Genomic DNA, 20,924 nt, shown 5'->3' on the forward strand with positions numbered 1-20,924 from the left:
ACCTGCATCTGGAGGTCAGCAGAGAGCCAGGCATTGTAGGGGGCACGATATTTCCCTCTTATGACAAAAAAAGTTTGGTGAATTTACTGCCTTAGAAAAATTAATGTGGGGCGCCTGGGTGGCTCAGTCGGTTCGGCGTCTGACCTCACCTCAGGTCATGATCTCACGGTTTGTGGGTTCGAGCCCCACATCGGCTCGCGCTGGGCTCTGTGCTGACAGCTCAGAGCCTGGAACCTGCTTTGGATTCTGTGTCTTCCTCTCTGCCCCTCCCCCACCCGCACTCTGTCTCTCTCTGTCTCAAAAAGAAATAAACTTAAAAAAAAAGGTTAATGATATTTTAAAATAAATGTTACTGCCTTAAGTCATTTTTCAAGTAGTTAAAACACACTTTTTAAAAAATAAAATAGTTTCTGGGGCACGTGGGTAGCTCAGTCGTTTAAGCGTTTGACTCTTGTCTTGGCTCAGGTCATGATCTCACGGTTCATGAGTTCGAACCCTCTTTCGGGCTCTACGTTGACAGCAAGCAAACTACTTTGGTTTCTGTCTCCCTCTCTCTGCCCCTCCCCTGCTCTCTTTCTCTCTGAAAAATAAATAAATAAACATTAAAAACGCTAAAAAAGGAAGTAGTTTCTGGACAGCTGTATATAACGGAGCCTGCGTGTGGTGCTGTTGGGCGGGACCGTTGTGGCCTCAGACGGTTTCTGTCTGGAACAGAGGCTGTCATTACTCTGCGAGGGTGGTAATGGTGTTGACCCAGAGCCCTCACTGTTTCTGATCGACTTTTCCCTAAAACGAATTTCTATCAAGTGGGTGGAAAACAACAGCCCCAGCAATTCAGACCCTGAGCTTTTCCTACAGATGAATCAGGACCCAGAGTGTGGAATTCTCAAGGAATTGTGAGAGCCATAAAGTGTGCGTGAGTCCTCTGTTCTTCCTGCCCGGCCCCGGAGTAGATTGAAGTATTCTTGTCCATACGGATGTGGATGGTTGGCCTTCACTCCTGGCCCGCACAGCCCTCTGAACAGGCCCTGTGCGAGTGGGGGGCGTGCTGGGGGCTCAGACACACTCTAAGATGCAAATCTCCTTCTGTAACTCCCTAGGTAGAGAATTCACTCACTTTTCTCCACACATCCTTTTATTTAAAAAAAAAAATTTTTTTAATGTTTATTTATTTTGAGAGAGAGAGACAGAGCACAAACGGGAGAGGGGCAGAGAGAGAGGGAGACGCAGAATCTGAAGCAGGCTCCAGGCTCTGAGCTGTCAGCACAGATCCTGACTCGGGGCTCGAACTCACAGACCATGAGATCATGACCTGAGCCGAAGTCGAAGGCTTAAATGACTGAGCCCCACAGGTGCCCCAAGTCTTTTGTCTTATGAATCCTGAGCAGTCTGGTGTCTGGGGGTCTCCTGAGGAGTGAGGCCGTGGGGGACGCAGTGGTTCTCCTGACTGAACTGCAGGCACATGGGCCCTGCCCTATGGTGACACTGTGACATTGGCCACTGTGGCCGGTGCGATGGCATCTCCTGTACAGAATCGTGCACAGGGCAGGCCTGTGGGATTCAGTCCCCTCCTTCCCCGCCGCCCCCCCCCCCCCGCCACCCCGTGCCTGCTGAGCCCGTCTGGACTCCCTTCCTGCTTGGCGCTGAGTTCTGGGTGTTCTTCCCATGGCTGTGTCCTTTGGAGTCTCCACGTCTCTCTCTCTTGTGGTCTGGCTCCTCTTTGAAGCCAGAGCAAACCAAACGTCCTGAGTCCTCCTTGGCGTTTTGTCCTGACAGACGTTGCATGCGTGGGTTCCGGAGCCCACACGTGCCACTTTGAATCCCCAGCTCTCTTTCCACTGCAAACGCGCAGACCTGGACAGAGCACAGCAGAATCGGATTTTCCTCTGTGTTCCTTGATCACTGATGGCGGTTCTCGCAAAGTGCATGTGACAAAGTGAGCGGTTGTCACAAAACACCTGCTATTGGGGTGAATGCACGTTTTCTAGAGTTCCTTGCCACCAGGCTGGAACATTAACTTTTTTTGCCAGATTCTGTGTGCGAGGTCTCTTGTGTTGCTCACAGGCTTGCCACTGGAGCTTCTTCTGCGTGGCCAGTTGCCCTGTGTCCTCTGGCCACTGCCCTGTGTCCCCTGGCTGCTGCCCTGTGTCCCCGGGCCGCAGGCTCGCCCTCTCTTCTTCCACGGTGAAGCAGGACCAGCATCATGGGACCGTGGTCACCAAGTGGAGTAGATCCTCAGCAAAGAGGTGGCACAATTTGCACATGAACAGAATGTGACTATTGAGTCATGTTTTCCACGGAGGGACTTTTTTCCCTTCGTAAGCCCTGGGCTGAGAAGAAAGTTGCAATGTCCTGTTACGCTTACTGTCCTCAGGAGTGAAGCTGGACGAACTGTTTGCCCACGGGGACACCGGGCACCTCCGTGTCCTGGGCCGTGTCTTGGTCAACCTGTCCTCCTGCGTGGTGTTGAACCGCTTCCAGGCCCTGGAGTCTGTCGCCAGCCTGGAGTCGAGAGCCCGTGAACTCATGCAGCAGAATGACTTCTTGGCCAGTGAGTATTCAGTGAAAACACACGCGCATGCGGGCCCGGCCCCAGTCGCCTGCCGTGTGTGTATTCGTCTCTAAATGCGCGTGACAATGGCTCAGAAAGACAAGAAGTCATTTCCCGGTAAAATACACCAAGCAGAAAGACTCCCCTTGAGTTGATGGGAAGACAGGCTGCATACGGGGCTGCTGGCCTCACATCCTGGGCCTCACGCTACTCACTGCATCCGTTGTTACTGGTTTATGGTGTCGTTTGATGGTTACATCTCGCGTGATAAATTTTATCTTTCTGATTAAAGTTATGCTCTGATTTCCTCATCACTTTGTAAAAACATTTTAGTTTTAATTTTATTTATTTATTTTGAGAGAGAGAGAGAGCAGGGGAGGGACAGAGAGAGAGAGAATCCCAAGCAGGTCACAAGCTGTCAGCACAGAGCCTGATGTAGGACTTGAACTCATGAACTGTGAGATCATGACCTGAGCTGAAACCAAGACTCAGATGCTTAACCGACTGAGCCACCCAGGCGCCCCTTCCTTATCATTTGACATCCTGGGGCTGGGCCAGGGGACAAGACAGCAGCCAATTTGACTCCATTCATTCATGTTCATTTGCTCAGGATAAACATGATGTGCTCTGTGTTCTCATATTCATTTTGACTAAACGTCGAGTTAGTTCTTTATTTGGGTTTCTATGAGTTTGCTGAGGGCTGTGGAGACACAGGACCACAGACTGCCTTCAACAGCACAAGGTCAGCTTCTCGTGGTTCTGGCCACAAGTCCGCGATCAAGGTGTGAGCAGGGGGCGGTCCTTCTGAGGCCATGAGGAGGAATCTGCCGTGGCGCGTTGAGGGCCGCCTTCTCCCGTGTCTCTTCTCGAGTGCCCTCTGTGTGTGTCGGGGTCCAAATGTCCCCTCTGTTGGAGGACGCCAGTCATGTTGGGTGAAAGGCCACCCTGATGACCTCCTTTTGAAATGATTACTCCCGTTGTGATCTGTTTAACAGTTGTGATCTGCTAGGGGTTAGGACTTCACATGTCAGCTTTGGGGAGGGTCCATTCACACCCCCAACAGGCGTCATGGATGAAATTCAGGGAATCCGTGTGCCTTATGTTTACATTTTAGATGATCCATAACCCCAAAGAGGTCAGTTCCTCGTTTTACGTTGAAATCTAGTTGATACACATTACGTCCATGTGGTTCGATGGCTCAGTCCCTCATGCTGCGCTCACCGCGGGCGTGGCTCCCGTCAGCCACCACACCATCACCTGTGTTCCCCGTGCTGTGCCTTCTGTCCTGTAGTCCTTACACCTGGAAGCCTGGACCCCCCTTGTCATTCATAGGGAAGCATTTGTGATCCCAGAGAAGGAAAGCCCGATCATTTGAGCAGCCTGGTGTCGTTTATCAAGTTCTATAAAAATGCAAAAGGGATCATTTTCTTACAGATTTTTGTGTACAAATGATTTTGGTGCAAATAATTAAAGACACCACAGTGGGGGGGCACTTGGGTGGCTCAGTCATTTAAGCTTCCAACTTCTGCTCGGGTCATAATCTCACAGTTGGTGAGTTTGACCCCGCGTCGGGCTCCATGCTGACAGCTCAGAGCCTGGAGCCTGCTTCGGATTCTGTGTCTCCCTCTCTCTCTGCCCCTCCCTGCTCACACTCTTTCTCTCTCTCAAAAATAAATAAACATTAAAAAATATATATATATTTAAAAAAAAAAAGACACCACAGTGGAGGTTTATGAAAAATAAGAGTGTTCGCCAGGAAATTAGGCAGCCTCGGGTCTAACTTTCCCAGTCCCTGCCTGTGGAACACGGAGAATCAGCTTTGGTCCCCGTGGGGCCTGTCCCCTTGCACAGAGAGGGTTGGGCCCCATCTCACGGCCTGTCCAGTTGTGCTCGACCCGCGCTGACCCCGGGTGAGCCGCGCTCACCCTGTCTTCCCTTTCCTGCCGACAGGTGTCATATTCAACAGCTCGCTGGGCAGCGGGGACTTGGGGACGCCGTCTCTGCGCCCGCCGCCCCACGTCACATACACCATCCGGACCAGCGTCTTACACAGCATGAGGACAGATTTGGTGAAAAACCCTTTCTGGAAGTTCCATCCTCAGAGCCTACCGGCCGATGTGTTCAAGTACAACTACATCTTTGTCCCTTTGCAAGACATGATCGAAAGGGCCATCATCTCGGTGCAGACCGGGCAGGAGGCTGAGGAGCCGGCCACGCAGACACAGGCCATGCCGTACCCCTGTCACACCAGGGACCTGTGAGTAGCCGCCACGTGCCCCCCTGCCGCGTGCCCGCTTTACAGCGAGAAGCGCCTTGCGTTTGGTGTGCCGAGTGCAGAGAAGTTCTGTGTAGTCACGCCAAAGAGCGTTTAGAGAAAGTCCATCCCCCTGTTTAATTTCTTGAGCTGTCCAGACGCAAGGATAATTGTTGAGATACTGTGATCGTGTAGGGCTTGAGCTCTGACACCAGACTTACCCGTAGCGTTAAAGACCCCTTGGAAGGAACTGGAACACTATTCACAGGGATTATATGCGTCTGGCTCCAAGGCCAGCCATCTGAGCTCGCGAAACAGAAGAAGGTCACTAGCTCTTCAGTGCAAATCCTTAAAAAGTCGATGTGCACCCCCTTCTTTCCGGTAGGAGGGGGATTCTCGGAGGCCCGGGACAGTGGCTTAGGGACGTGTGAGGCAGTCTGGGAACATGCAGGAGTAAACTGGTGACCGGGCTCGTGACATCCTTGCCGGGGAGAGGAGGGATGGTCAGTTATGGGCTGGAGCAGCTGGACCATAGCCCTGGAAGGAGAGTGGGGGGCAGGGCCAGGAGGGGTTGGCAAAGCAGAGTGGACAGCGTGCCCAGCGCCGGTCCCCTGGATGCCTGACATCCACCTTGCTGACGGCCACGATCTCAGCCTTGAAGGATGTTGTTCCTCAAGCATCTCATCCTGTGCCGGGCTGGAGGCCCCAGGCTGCAGGTGTGGGGAGCACGGGAAGAAAGGGCCAAGGGTGAGGTCATCAGAGGGACCACCCGGACTGCCTTCACTATGAGAGCAGGGGGAAGATGCTGGTCCTTCCGTAGGACACCACGGAGCAGGGGCCGCCACGCAGAAGCCAGGCAACTGGGGCTGCGCTGGCCAGACAGGTGTCTCGATGTCTCACCCCTCCTTCCTGTCTGGCCACATGCCTTCTGCATAGCAGCACATCAGTACGTTTCATGAGGCGAAAGGCAGTATTCCCACTGTGCTAGGAGCAAAGGCTGTACCCTGTAGGATTGTCCTTCTGAGAGCTTGGTGGAGACAACAGGGGTCAGGAACAGAGGCTAGGGTGTCATTTTACCCCAGGCTCTGCCTCACCGTGCAGACCGTTGGTAAGCCTCTTAACTTCCTTGTGTTTTTTTTTTTAAATGTTTATTCATTTTTTTGAGGGACAGAGTGTGAGTGGGGGAGGGGCAGAGAGAGAGGGAGACACAGAATCCGAAGCAGGCTCCAGGCTCTGAGCTGTCAGCACAGAGCCCGACATGGGGCTCGAATCCGCGAACTGTGAGATCACGACCTGAGCAGAAGTTGGACGCTTAACCGATGGAGCCACCCAGGCGCCCCTTAACCTCCTTCTTTGTAAAGTGAAAGCTTCTCTTTCCTTTCGGGGCGATGATCGTGTCAGCTTTGAACATTTTCTGCCATCGCTCTTCTCCTGAATTATTTTTCTGGGAGGCATTGGCACCAAGAGCAGAAATCGAGGGAACGACTGTTCCTGGAAAAGCGTCATGCACCAGACCTCACCACAGCCCAAATTCCAGGGCCTTGTGGGGTTCAATGACCTGTTTCCAGAAATCGACTTTTTACGATGCTCTCTTTTTAGCTGAATCTCGGGAAGGTCACGTTCTGAAAGCCTCTTTGTAGCTCTTAAGCATGCTGTTGACCGTCGCCATGGAAGAGGGGCCCTGTGCGTGCAGGTACAATGTGCAGACTCCCTCCGGTCCTGTTCGCAGGACGAAGCTGGGGTTCGATTCGTCCCCCCGGATGCAGGGTGGCCCCCAGGAGGGTGTGTTGGGAAGAACGATACACATTTCTGCAAACAGCTTATTGTCGAGGCGGAGGTGGCCTGCGAGGTCCCTGGTGCTTGGCTAACGGGCTTGGTGATGGGGTGGGACTGAGGCCGGGTAGGTCGCGAAGATGTGCCCTTTCACCCCACGAAGGTGAGTTCTTGTGGACGAGACACATTCGGGCCTCGGGCTGGAGTGAGCCGAGAGCCCCGCGAGAGTCCCTTTCCTTTTTCTGTCTGAAAGCCTAGCTGACATATGGTGGTACGTCGGTTCCGGGCATAGAACACAGGGACTCAGCAGTGCTGGACATAGCTCAGCGCCCACCACGTTAAGGGTACTTACCGTTTGTCACCATATATGACCACACTATTACCGACTCCATTCCCTATGCCGTGCTTTTCGTCTCCCTGACTACTTGGTTTATAACTGGAAGCTTGTGCGTCTTTATCTTGTCATCTGCGCCACCCATCCCCCACCTCTGGCCACCACCAGCTCGGTCTCTGTCTTTATGCTTCTGTTTCTGTGTTTCTGCCGTTGTTTGTTTACTTTGGTTTTGCAGATTCCACAGGGAAGCGAGATCACGTGGTATTTGTCGTTCTCTGTCTGACGTATTCCACTTAGCGTATACTCCCTAGGTCCTTCCGTGTTGTCGCGAATGGCGAGAGCGCATCCTTTTCTACGGCCCAGTAATATTCCGTTGTATCCGTACCGCATCTTGTCTGTCCATTCGTCTATCGATGGACACTTGGGTGAAACATTCCCGCCTTGGGCTGAGTGAGCCGAGTGTCCTGCCGGATCCTGGGTCATGGATTCAGTATTACTATTCCCTCCCTGGGACAGCACAGCACCATTTCTCAGAAGTCTTTGAAGGAGGTGAAGAAATATTCTCCTTGACTGAGAGATTTAAGTCTTTGAGGCTCTCATCACCGCATACCCTTCTTTTATTTCTAGTCCTAGAAAGCGTCTGTATCTGCAGGGCTGGGTGAACCTATAGGAGGCTGAGGCACAGTTGAGATCTAAGATCCTGGCGCTCGGCCACCTGAGCGATCATTGGGCAGCCCGGTGTAGACCACAGAGCACACTTGTGCGAAATTTTTAGTGGCTCCCTGCTATGTGCTGAATAAGTTATATTGCCGTTAATGTGCTCATTTATTCAACTATTTATGTGTACCATTTGTCAGTCCCCAGACCTGGGTGTGTCAGTGAAGGGACAGGTAGAAATCCCTGCTCTCGTGACTGAGTTCAGGGACGCGGGGGTCTACACATACAATAAAGGAGAAGCTTGAATTGAACACTGGAAGGTAGTAAGAGAGGAGCAGGTGTAGGGCCAGGGTGGCCAGAGCGCCTAGAGGAATCATTAATGTGGTTAGGGTCAGCCCTGCCAAGAAGGTGACATTCAGTCTGTTGAACGTGAAAAATTCCACTGAGTAAATTAATTAAAGATCAAATGGGCTTTGTTGGAGGGTTCCTGAATCAGGCTTATCTTCCCTTTTGGCAAATACAAAGCTCCCAGAGCTGGAGGAAAGGAAAGGCTTTTAAAGGCAAAAGGAGGGTGTTCAAGGAAATGATTGGCAAAGAATGGATAGTTTCAGGCAAGGCCGCCCTCCCAGGGGAGCGGAAGGGGTCTGTGGGGACAGTCTCAGTCTTGCCCCGCAGGTAATTTCAGTTGACTGGTTACAGTTTACACACTTCCTGGTGAGTTGGAGCTACACTTAGGCTAAGCTTTGAGTCTTGGTTTGCCAATGTGGGGCTCGGCACAAGTGACTGTTCTGGGTCTGTTGTCTCTTTCTTTTTTACTTATTATAATTTTTATTTATTTTTTATTTATTTTTTTTTTAATTTTTTTTTTCAACCTTTATTTATTTTTGGGACAGAGAGAGACAGAGCATGAACGGGGGAGGGGCAGAGAGAGAGGGAGACACAGAATCGGAAACAGGCTCCAGGCTCTGAGCCCTCAGCCCAGAGCCTGACGCGGGGCTCGAACTCACGGACCGCGAGATCGTGACCTGGCTGAAGTCGGACGCTTAACCGACTGCGCCACCCAGGCGCCCCTATTTTTATTTTTGAGAGAGCGCACAAGTGGGGGAGGGGAAGAGAGAGAAGGAGACAGAGGATCAGAAGTGGGCTCAGCACTGACAGCAGCGAGCCCGACGCGGGGCTTGAACTCGCACACCTCGAGATCATGACTTGAGCCGAAGTTGGTCACTCAACCCACTGAGCCACCTGGGTGCCCCCCTGTCGTCTCTTTCTTAGCAGAGGACCAACTGGAAGAGTTATAGAAGCACAGGAAAATGTGTTCTAGGCCAGAGGAGTGGCCAGCCAGGGCAAGGGCCCTGGGGCAGGCGTGGCCTGGTGTGTGAAGAGGCCCCGAGCAGAGTGCACAGTGTGCAAGGGTGAGAGCAGGGACCGAGGTGGAAAGTGGTCAGATTCTGGTTGCTTTCAGAAGGGAGGTGGCAGATGGGGAGGGTGTGACTGAGAGACATCCACACGGATGATTTTTGTCCAAGGGCGTGGACTGTGAGGTGCTGGGCCTTTGGGTGGAGAAGGTTGGGGGATGGGGATAGCAGCTGGGTGGGGACCTGTCTGGGTGCCTTTGGGACCCTGGTGACACGTTGAGCAGGAGGCAGTCCAGGGGGTCTTCAGCGTCTGATGGATGAGACTGGATGGCACCATTGCGGTGGGAGTACCTACAGAGGAACAAGGTGGGCCTTCGGCAGGGACAGGGCTCTGGGACAGGGCTCCGGGACAGGGCTGGAGAAAGCACCCCGGGGCCGGGGTGAGGGCTGGGAGTGGTCTGGGGCCTGCAGAGTGGCCAGCGCGGCTCCCAGGTGGGACAGAGGGTCACTGGGGCCCTCCTCAGGATGGTGGCCAGTGTGGGGGGCCCAGAGGAGGCTGGAGGTGGGAAGGGACAGCTGGAGACTTGAGTACAGACCAGCTAGGAGCCTGCTGTGTGTGGGGGTGGGGAGAAGCAGGTGGTGGCTACCAGGGAATTTGGGCAGCAGAAGACAGCTGGGGGAGGGGGTCTTAACAGGAGGGGCCCCTGCACACAAGGGCAGTGTGTCCATGGTAATGAAGTCTGCTCAAGTTGATTTAAGTAGGCAGTTCCCGCCTTCTGGGAACACAGCCCTCCCTCCTCTCCATGCCCCTCCCCCACCCTCCTCCCTCCCTCCTCCTCCTCCTTCCTTCCCTCCCTCCCTCCCCCATCTTCCTCCTCCCTCCCTCTGTCCCCCTTCTCCCTCCCACTCTCTCATCCACTATTGGCCAGCAGCCCAAGGAAGTGCTGTTCTGAGGGGCGTGCACTGGGAAATGTTCTCCTGGGATTTGCAGACTTGGGCGGATCAGGACCCCTGACTACTTAAGGCTCCTCTCAGCCCCGAGCTTCCCCGGGGGGTCATCACAGGACAATTCCCCAGTGGAGCCCTGGCAGACTTCATGAGTACAAAGTCCAGTGTTCATTCATTGCCCCAGAGAGTGAGGCAACTTCACTGAAAGGTTTTCAGAAACACGAACACCGCATCAGTACTCCTGGATTGTTTTATACACAAAAAGAAGGTTTCCCTGAAAGAGCTGTGCTCTTCCCTCCGGGGCCTTTAGTGCCTTCAGTTTGCCGGGGGTCCTGCAGGAGTAGGGGCAGACCAGAGTGTCCCCTGCCTGAGTGATGGCCGGCCTCCCTGCGTCTGGACTCTGATGTGTCCCGGGAGAAGTCCAGAGAGACGGGCCGACGGGATGCTTGCTGCCTCCAGAAGAAATCAGCCCTGATCCCCGGCTGACTGGCCTGAGGCCCCTCAGTGTACACATTTTTCTTGCTTCTTTTCCTGGGGATTTACTTCACCTGAACGAATTAAGCCCCTCTGTCTTATATTTGGTGAATGGCTCTCGTTTGTGGTAGAAATCCACCTTCCTGATGACCCGTGGGGCCCAGAGACCCGGGCTCCCCTCCGTGTCCCTGAGGGACGGATTGTGTGGAATTGGTTGGTGACACCATCCAGAGTGGGGAGCACAAGAAGTACAGTTTTGTGTCCTTTCTCGTGCCCATCAAAGCTCAGATGGGCTCCTCGCCCTGCCTGGGAGACAGGTGTTTTGTTCAAACCCCAGGTGACGGTTTATCCAATGTTCCCTGTATTTTCCCACGTCACCAGTGCCCGTAATAATGCTTCTCTTAAAAGTGTGTCACACGTTCACACACATCTCATTCATCCTTGGAGGGAACCTTATAAGATAAATATAGCTGAAAAAATGGAGGCTGAGATGGGTCAGAGTTATTCTTCGCGGGGTCTCATGCCCCCTGAATGTCCTTCACTCCCCCGGGAGCTATGCATCACCACTTTTAAGCATTTTATGTGGGATTCTGTGTCTATACCTTGGTCACTCAGCTGTCACTTCACTCCGTCTGTGAACGGCTGCCTTATATTTTCTTCTGTTTTCATCGGACCCCGGGGTTCGGCCGTTGTTAACTCTGGGTGTGTGCCGGTTAGGGGTGTTCTTTTTTAAAAAATTTTTTTTTTCAACGTTTATTTATTTTTGGGACAGAGAGAGACAGAGCATGAACGGGGGAGGGGCAGAGAGAGAGGGAGACACAGAATCGGAAACAGGCTCCAGGCTCTGAGCCATCAGCCCAGAGCCTGACGCGGGGCTCGAACTCACGGACCGTGAGATCGTGACCTGGCTGAAGTCGGACGCTTAACCGACTGCGCCACCCAGGCGCGCCCCCCCCCCCCCCCCGTTAGGGGTGTTCTGATGGCCTGAGTCTTAGTGCCTGCGGACAGAGATGCTGACTGTCATATAATCAAAGGGGCAGTTCTGTGCAATGAGGCGTCCCAGCCAAAGTCCTCGTTTAGAAACAAAGCGAGTTTCTTCCCCCAATTCGTTCTCCCAGCAGACGTTGTATTTTGTTCACATCACCGTATGGCATGCAGTTTTCTAGGTGCTGGGAGGGCTGCGGAGGTGAGGAACGGAGGGCCCTTGAGCACAAGAAACTGCTTAGGGCAGTAGATGCTGTGTGTTCAGAGCCCGGGGGAGGGGCCAATGGGCTGTGACAGTGACCTGAGTGGGTGGTCCCAGCTGGCTGCCAGCTGGCCGCGGGCACAGGTGTGGGTGTTCCTCCTGTTTAGGGCACCTGCGCCCAGCTCCTTAAGGGGTTTCCTAAGTGGAGGACCAGAAAGGTGTCCCTTGTGTTGATGAGGGGAGTTTGGAAAGAACCTGAGGATGGGGGCTGGTTGCCAGGGAGACCGCCCACGTGGTCACAGGGGCGGGGCTATAGGCCTCACCTCCTGACCTAAGGAGGAGGGGCTGCAGGGGGACCGCCCACGTGGTTCCAGGGGCGGAACTGTCAGCCCCACCCCCTGGCCTCAGGAGCCCCACCCCTTGACCTCGGGAGGAGGGGATGCAGGTTGGATCCATCACCAATGGCCAATGATTTCATCAATCAGGCTCCTGTAATGACACCCCCATAAAACCCAACAGACGGTCCCGAGAGCTTCTAGGTTGGTGAGCACGTGGAGATGGGGGGGACAGTGGGCCCCGGGGCGGCAGGGAGCTGGGCGCCCCCTCCCCATCCGCGCTCTGGGCAGCTCTCCCTTCCCTCTGTTCCTGACTTAATCCTTTTACAACAGACCAGCGATCTAGTGAGCGATCTGTCCCCCGAGTCCTGTGAGCGGCTCCGGCCAGTTCGCCAAACCCAGGGAGGGGTCGTGGGAGCCTCTGGTTTATCACGTTGAAAAACAAAATTCAGCCTTGTATTTTGAAGACCTAGTTGGCTTTATGAAGTGATTCCCGATCGGGCAGCATCCCTTGTAGCAAGGGGAGGGCAGCTCTGGGATGCTGCCCAAAATGGAAAGTGTTTCTGGGAAGAGAGGCAGGGCGAGCACTCATCCCCAAAGGAAAGAAAGGATTGTTACCTCCCTTAGGGGAAGGGCTGGGCGTCTCATTAGGTGGATCACCTCAACTTCCTCTGGGAAGAAAGGGCCTTTGTGACCGATTATGTCATTGGTGCAGATCAGAAAAGTCCTGATTGATTGACTTAAAATCCCACTCTTGAAGAAATTGAAATGACAATTAAGTCTTAGTTTGAGTTCCTGGAGGCAAGTGACTCTACCCAGGGTCTGTGTCTTGCTTACTTTTCTTTTTTTTATAAATGTTTTTTTAATTTATTTTGAGAAAGAGAGAGAGAGATAGGGAGGGGTCAAGGGAGGGACAGAGAAATAGGGAGAGAGAATTTCAAGCAGAATCCGCACTGTGATTGCAAAGCACAACGCGGTGGGGGGGCGGGGGAGGAAGGGGGGGCTCCATCCCATGAACTGTGAGATCATGAACCTGAGCTGAAACGCTTAACCAACTGAGCCACCCAGGCGCTCCTGTGGCTTTCTTTTTAACCATAGGTCATCAGAGTACCTGGATTTGCAAAGGGTTTCAGAGGAACATGTGTGTGCGTGTGTGTGTGTGTGTGTGTGTGTGTGTGTGTGTGTGTGTTGGAGTGTGTGGGTGCACCACGCGGGCTTGTGGGACTGAGCCCTTGACCTGTGGGATGTGACGCCACCTTCAGGTCGTGTCACAACTGAGTCGCACTGTAGGACACCGGCTGGTGCCCGAGAATTGCTCAGTGGTGGGGGAGTCTCCAGCCCCCCAAGCTGGGATTGTGTGCTCAGACCTTTGAATTAGGAGCGCTTTTAGTAGGAGGGCTTGATGAAGAGGGTTTTTGTCCCCAGCGTCTGAGTTACAGTTCCAAGAGTTGGCTCCTTGTGCATGCTGGGTCCCTTTCTAATGCCGTGATGGCTTTCGAGCATTTGCGATCTCCTTAGAATCTCACTCTTGGAATCACAAGGGCACTGGCCTGAAAAAGCTGCATTTGGGGACCAGGTCTGGCTGGTCTCAGACCTTGAGCCGTGATTTGACACTTCGGTTGCTCAAGATCGTCACCGGGAATGGGGTTGCTAACTGGCCGCCTGTCTACCTCCCTGGCTTGGATGTGCTGAACCCGACCTGGGAAGGGGACAAGACCAGGCCGGTGAGCTGGCTGGGTACCCCCCGGCTGCCCAAGCCCCTCTGGGCAGACCTCCCTGCTCAGATGTTCCTCCAGGTACCGTGTTCAGAGCCAAGGTGGGATTGCTGTTCTGGGTGGTGCAGTGTGCAGAGAGGAGGCATGCGTGTGGGCACCCTTCCTTCTCCCTGACCTTCTTGAGAGTTACCAAACTTGGAACAGCGAGGAATGGGACACCTGGGCGGCTTGGTTGTTTGAACGTCTGACTTGGGCTTAGGTCATGATCTTGCGGTCTGTGAGTTCGAGCCCCACGTTGGGCTCGCTGCTAGTAGGCTGGCAGCACAGAGCCCCCACTTGCGCTCTCCCCCGAATAAATAAATATTTAAAAAAAGAAAAAGAAAGCAAAGAATGGACCTCAAATCCCCCTTCCCTCACTGACACCTGGCGTGCATACGTCTGGCGCAGGTTGGAGGACACAGAGTAAATGTGAGCCTCAGGGGCCCGACCTGCCACCCTGCCCATTCGGTCACCAGTCATGGCCCGCAGCCACTGTGCTGGGGAAGGAATGCAAACAGAGCTGGCCAGCAGGCGTGGGACCTTGGCCGGACCTCAGCCGACTGGCCTGAGTCTCCCAGAGGGAGCAGAGAGGGGACGGGAGGGTAAGACAGGTGCTGGTCCTTCCCGTCAGCAGCCGCCTTGCGGGCTTCTGGGCCCGACATCCTCCTGGGATGTGGTGTGGGGGGCGCTGGGGGAAGGCCCAGAGGGGGGCAGTGGGTAGAGGCTGGGCTGACGTGGGGGAGGGGTGTGGGGTCTGGAAATTGACCACCAGTGTGCATCTCTAGTCGTGCATCTCCAGTGAGAAAAACAGAAGCCGATGATTCTGTGGTTCTTTCGCTACGTGTGACTTTGGTCTAACATGCTCATCACTTTTCCGTCTTTGAGCTCACTGGATGTGCTAATAGAGACAAGCCACAGAGAAAACACTGTTAGCAAGGGGTCATTAGAATGTAAGTCAAGCATTTGCCCCCTTCAGAAAAAGAGCTGGTGACAATGTTTAGGAAGATCAAAGTGTCCTCTTAAGGAGGCTTACATAAATACGAGCTTTTGATTTCCTATTTGCAAGCATTTACTGATAGGGCTTTTGTGTGGGTTCCAGAGTAGGGATCAATACACGGAAGGATCTGGAACATACTTGTTTGATTTTTGCTGTCTGGACAGCAGGAGTGGATGAACATCCTATTCTGGCCTCTCTCGCTTTAATGTGTTTCTTGTTCCCATTTTATTTTATTTTATTTTATTTTATTTTATTTTATTTTATATTTGTTAGCCTTGGGGCGCCTGGGTGGCGCAGTCGGTTAAGCGTCCGACTTCAGCCAGGTCATGATCTCGCGGTCCGTGAGTTCGAGCCCCGCGTCGGGCTCTGGGCTGATGGCTCAGAGCCTGGACCCTGTTTTCGATTCTGTGTTTCCCTCTCTCTCTGACCCTTCCCCGTTCATGCTCTGTCTCTCTCTGTCCCAAAAATAAATAAACGTTGGAAAAAAAAAATAAATAAATAAAATATATTTGTTAGCCTTATAAGCCAATGATTATCAAGAGAAATCTTCCTCCCTTCCTTATTCTGATACATCGGGGTTGTATTCTGTTCTGTTTTGTTTGGGGACCGGTCCTCCATGCGTTGTCCTGGTGATACGTACTTCACATGCTCGACACCATGAATCTTGCCAAGAGCCCGTGCTCGTTCTTCTTTGGAAAACGACGGGTCCAGCACCTGCCACGTGTCAGGCACTGTGGTCGACTGGCGTTCGTGGATCCGGGAAAAGGTGTCATCCCTGCCTGCGGGAGGCTTGCAGCTTGGGGGACAGGAGGATCACAGGAAGGCAGTGTCCCCTCCTCTGTGGAGGTCCTGAGGGGGAGTGTCAAAGGGCCCCGTCAGACCTTGTCACCCAGTGTGGAGGTCGGTGGAAGCCGGGAGCCATCAGCTTGCCGTCCAGCCTCCCCCGCGATGAGGTGCTGGAGAGGAGAAGCCAGGCAACCCATCGAAACTTCCTCCCCCTCCTCTGCCCGCTGTGCTTGTGCCTCTGACACGCTTTCCCTCCCAGAGGTTTGTTTTTGATTTTTAATTAAAAAAAAAAAATTTTTTTTTTGAGAGAGAGCTAAAACGTGAGTGGGGGAGGGGCAGAGAGAGAGGGAGACACAGAATCCGAAGCAGGCTCCAGGCTGTCAGCACAGAGCCTGACGCGGGGCTCGAACTCACAGACCGTGAGATCATGACCTGAGCCTAAGTTGGATGCTTAACCAACTGAGCCACCCAGGCACCTCTAATTTTTTAATGTTTTAAAGTAAACTCTATACCCAACGTGGGGCTCGAACTTACAACCCTGAGATCTGGAGTCACATACTCTCCCTGCTGAGCCAGCCTGGCACTGGAGTTTTAAAAAAATTCATTATGTGCTTTCAGTATGTTCTTGGTCCAGTTTTTCTTCTTCATGGAAGCATATTTGGACTTCATTCATCGATTTTCTTTGTCTTTTCTAACTTATTTGTGACATGTGCTTTTGTTTGTTACTTACTCGCTTTCCTTGCCTTCAATATATTGTGTTGTTTCTTTGATATTTGAGACCAGTGTTTAATTTGTTATATTTATTTATTTTAATAAAGCCACTTCTTAATTATTATTTTATTTTTGATAGAGAGAGAGAATCCCATCAGATGCAGAGAGAGAGAGAGGGAGAGAGTGTGGAACTCGATTTGGGGCTTGAACTCACAAACCATGAGATCATGACCTGAACCAAAGTCTGTCGCTTAACTGACCGAACCACCCGGGCACCCCTACCTAATTCATTATATTTAGTGTTCTTTTTTTTCTTTGAATTTATGTAGTTACCTCAGATGATGACTTTCCTTTCAACCACTATTTTAACCGTGTCCCCTCAATCTGATGTGTAGCTCAAAATTCATTGTTTTCTTTAAATTTTTTTTTTTCAACGTTTATTTATTTTTGGGACAGAGAGAGACAGAGCATGAACGGGGGAGGGGCAGAGAGAGAGGGAGACAAAGAATCGGAAACAGGCTCCAGGCCCTGAGCCATCAGCCCAGAGCCTGACGCGGGGCTCGAACTCACGGACCGCGAGATCGTGACCTGGCTGAAGTCGGACGCTTAACCGACTGCGCCACCCAGGCGCCCCTCAAAATTCATTGTTTTCTACGTACGTGGAATATGGATGTCTGTAGGCTTCTTTTCCCAAGAGCTGTTTCAGTCAAGTTTCTTTTAATTTTCGAGTGGAAGTCCTCAAGAGTTCACAGAGTTACTCAGTGTGCTTATGATAAGAAAAAGAAAAAGAAAATAGGGGCGCCTGGGTGGCTCAGTGGTTAAGCATCTGACTCTTGGTTTTGGCTCAAGTCATGATCTCATGGTTCATGGCTTTAAGCCCACTTAGGGCTCTGCACTGCTAGGGTGGAGCCTGCTTGGGATTCTCTCTCTCTCTCCCTCTCTCTCTGCCCCTCCCCATCTTGCTTGCACTCTGTCTCCCTCTCTCAAAATGAATAAAGTTAAAAAAAAATAGTTAATCTGTGATAGCATTTCTAAAATCAGATTGACACTCAAAACTGTATCATGCACTAATTGCCAGTTTCTGTTGATGGACCCTAACTTTTATATTGCCATCAGAAAATGTTGTCTTTGGGGCACCTGGGTGGCTCAGTCAGTCAAGCGACTTCGGCTCAGGTCATGATCTCATGGTTCATGAGTTTGAGCCCCGAGTTGGGCTCTGTGCTGACAGCTCGGAGCCTGGAGCCTGCTTCGGATTCTGTGTCTTCCTCTCTCTCTGCCCCTCCCCTGCTCGTGCTTTGTCTCTATCTCTCAGAAATAAAAAACATTAAAAAAAATTAAAAAGAAAAAGATGGTGTCTTTATCATTTCTACATTTTGAAATAATAGCACTTTTCTTTATCAAGTCATATAGAATCTACTTTTGTGAAAGATTTATGGGTTGTTGACCTTTTGAATGCTGTGCACAACTGTGAATAATTGTGTTCTGAGTCTATTTAATGTTTTGTGCACGTAAGTCTACCTTGTATGAAATTAAATTGATGACCTCTGCTTTTTTTCCTTCCTTTCTTTCTCTCTCCCCCCCTCCACCTCTGTATTCCAATTTGCTTGATGTGCCTTTGCCCCTCTGTTCATTTTAGACTTTTCTGAAGCTTTTTGTTTCAGATGTGTCTCTTGTATGTCTCATATACCTTCTTATATGGGTGAAGTTAGCTGTGCAATAGCATGAAGTGAAGTTTCATGTATATGTGTTCCTAGTTAAGTATTTTTCTATACTTATAATTTCGCTTTTATATTTTTTAAATTATTTTTTAGATGTTAGTTTTTTGAGAGAGAGCAAGCAGAGGAATACGGAGGGAGGGGGGTGAGGGGGAGACAGAGGATCCAAAGCAGGCTCTGCCACTGACAGCAGAGAGCCCGATGCAGGACTTCAACTCATGAACCGAGAGATCATGACCTGAGCTGAAGGCAGACACTTAACCGATGGAGCAACCCAGGCACCCCTTGTTTAAAATATTTTTAATTTATTTATTTCTTTTTATAATTTCACTTTTAAATTTTGCTCATATTTAGTAATGATTTATTGTTGTTCTGGTGGTTACCTTATAGTGAGAACATTCTATAAATAATGTCAGCCTCTGGGGTGCCTGGGTGGCTTCGTCGGTTAAGCGTCTGACTTCGGCTCAGGTCATGATCTTGCGGTTCATGAGTTCAAGCCCCACATTGGGTTCTATGCTGACAACTCAGAGCCTGGAGCCTGCTACGGGTTCTGTGTCTCTCCCTCTCTCTGTCCTCCCCCTGCTCACACTCTCTCTCCCTTTCTTTCTCTCTCTCTCTCCTCAAAAGTAAATAAACATGAAAAAAAATCAACCTTTTACTTTTATTTTTACCATGCAAAATAAAAATGAAGTAATTTCTCTTCTTCCATCACTAACTTTTTCCTCACCATCATGCAATTTTAGTTGATATTATCTCCACGTCTTGGATTGTACCAGGAAAGATGTCTGTGCTTATGTTCTACATCTGTCATCGTTGAACAAAAAGCCTGATTTGGGCATTCACCAACTTATTCTTTCTCTCTGACTCACGTCCCCTAAACTGCCAATTTTTGTCTGTTGTATCATTTCTGCATTTCAGGGGACATAACATTTCCAGTCTGTCTTGTCATCTGAATTTCCAGTTTTGTTTTAGTCTTACTTTTATTGGAACACATATTCATTGCATAGCATTACCCTCCTCACACTGCAATTTACTGGTCATCCTTGGGTGGGCTAACATTTGTCTTCTAGTAATTTCCCCCGGATGAGCTTATGAGATAATTTAACCTGATTTCTTACATACTTAAAATGTTTTGCAGCATTTATATTTGAAAGGCAGCTTGGCTGGATACGAAATCCTTGACTCACCATTTCCTCAAGTATCTTGTAGAAATAACTCCGTTATGTTTGGCCTTGAATGTGATTATGGAGCAGTCTGAGGCCACTTTGATATTTGATATTTCCCTGCTTTTCCTGAACCTGGTAATTTTGGCAAGCTGGTAGGAAGTTGAAAATTCAATCAATTTCGTGGGATCCATTTCACTGTTGACCATTCTAGACTAATTTTCCATGGCACAAGATAAGACTTTTCAATGTGTATATTTGAGTTTTCTGGTATGAAAACTTTTGATGTTTTCCAACATTACCAATGTCTTATCTTCCAGTATTTGGTTTTTCTTCTTCAGGGACTCCCAATTGCATAGATTTCTTTACCTTGTGTTTCTTAGCCATAAAATTTCCCAATTTGCTTATTTATTTATTTATTTATTTATTTATTTTTAAGTTTATTTATATATTTTGAGGGAGAGGGAGAGCACGAGCAGGTCAGGGGCAGAGAGAAAGAGGGAGAATCTCAAGCAGGCTCTGCACTGTCAGCGTGGAGTCCAATGTGGGGCTTGAACTCACGCACCGTGAGATCATGACCTGAGCCAAAATCAAGAGTCGGATGCTTAATTGACTGAGCCACCCAGGTGTCCCTAAATTTCCCTAATTAAAAAAAATACCTTTTTAAAAAATTTATTTGTTTCTTTTAGTTGTGCTTCAATTTTCCACGTTCTTCACTATGTTTTGTGCAGTTATCGATTTGACCTGTGCTTCGTCTAATTATGTCCTCATTTGTGTGGCGGCTGTTGTTTTCCTGCTGTTTCTTTCCACATTCTCACATTCTTCCAGTTCATGTTTCAGACCTTCTTGCCGTCTTGCCATCTCCTCACTGAATTGTAGCAGCTCTGCGGTGCAGTGCTTTTCATGTAGGGAATTGCCCTACTGAATCTTTTGAAATTGATAGCAACAAATACATTCACGATTTAAAAAAAAAATTTTTTTTAATGTTTATTTATTTTTGAGACAGAGAGAGCATGAACAGGGGGAGGGTCAGAGAGGGAGGGAGACACAGAATCCGGAGCAAGCTCCAGGCTCTGAGCTGTCAGCACAGAGCCCGACACGGGGCTAGAACTTGGGAACGGTGAGATCATGACCTGAGCCGAAGTCGGAAGCTCAACCGACTGAGCCACCCAGGCGCCCCTGTTGACGATTTTCATCTGTTTAATGTAGCCATCTTTTTGGGCAGGTCTTCATTTGTTAATAACTGTGAGACGCACCCACCTGCATTCCTTACATAGATGTGCTGGATTTGTGCTTGGTATCGTTTTGAACGAATTGGGTATTCCTGCCCGGTTGTTTGCAAGAGGGTCCCGTCAGGGTGACCACCAGGTGACGTTAATGGCTACACAGCTCGGAGGCTCTCTTTTCCGTGGCCCTAAGGACCGAGCGCCTCCTGCAGATACGTGTCTTCTTCGTGTACCGCTCGTCGTCGCTTTCCCTGGAGATAGGGTCTGGGCACAAGAGTGGCTCCAGACACCACCCACCTTCACATGCAGCTTGGCACCCACTGGACACATCCTGTTCCATGTGTTGTGCCCTCAGATCATGCCCTAGACAGTAGGCAGTGCAGTTTGGGGGCACCCGCGGGGCTCCGTCGGTTGAGCGTCCGACTCTCGATTTCGGCTCAGGTCATGATCTCGTGGTCCGTGAGTTCGAGCCCCGTGTCGGGCTCCGTGCTGCCAGTGCGGAGCCTGCTTGGGATTCTCTCTCTCTCCCCTTCCTGCTTTTTCTCACTTTCTCAGGATAAACTAAAGACAAATGAAGAAATGAAGATACAAAGTGCAGTGTTGATGGGAACTTCTAGGTCTTCAGGGGGTAGGGTTTTGCCTCATTCATCTCTTACCTACTTTTTTTTTTTTTTTTTTTTTTTAATTTTTTTTTTCGACGTTTAT

The 20,924-nt window shown here is 50.7% G+C and overlaps 1 protein-coding gene across 1 annotated transcript in view; it reads left to right on the top strand.

Annotated features, from left to right (window-relative positions):
* The window catches only part of ABCA13 (ATP binding cassette subfamily A member 13), a 402,236-nt gene that overhangs the window by 151,004 nt on the left and 230,308 nt on the right, over positions 1-20,924 (top strand). The window contains exons 30-31 of the mRNA XM_045494253.1: positions 2,375-2,551; positions 4,502-4,808. Of these exons, the coding sequence (XP_045350209.1) occupies positions 2,375-2,551; positions 4,502-4,808 (484 nt within the window). The remainder of the gene's footprint in view (positions 1-2,374; positions 2,552-4,501; positions 4,809-20,924) is intronic.

Source organism: Leopardus geoffroyi, chromosome A2, assembly GCF_018350155.1.
Source record: "Leopardus geoffroyi isolate Oge1 chromosome A2, O.geoffroyi_Oge1_pat1.0, whole genome shotgun sequence".
Classification (NCBI taxonomy): Eukaryota; Metazoa; Chordata; class Mammalia; order Carnivora; family Felidae; genus Leopardus; species Leopardus geoffroyi.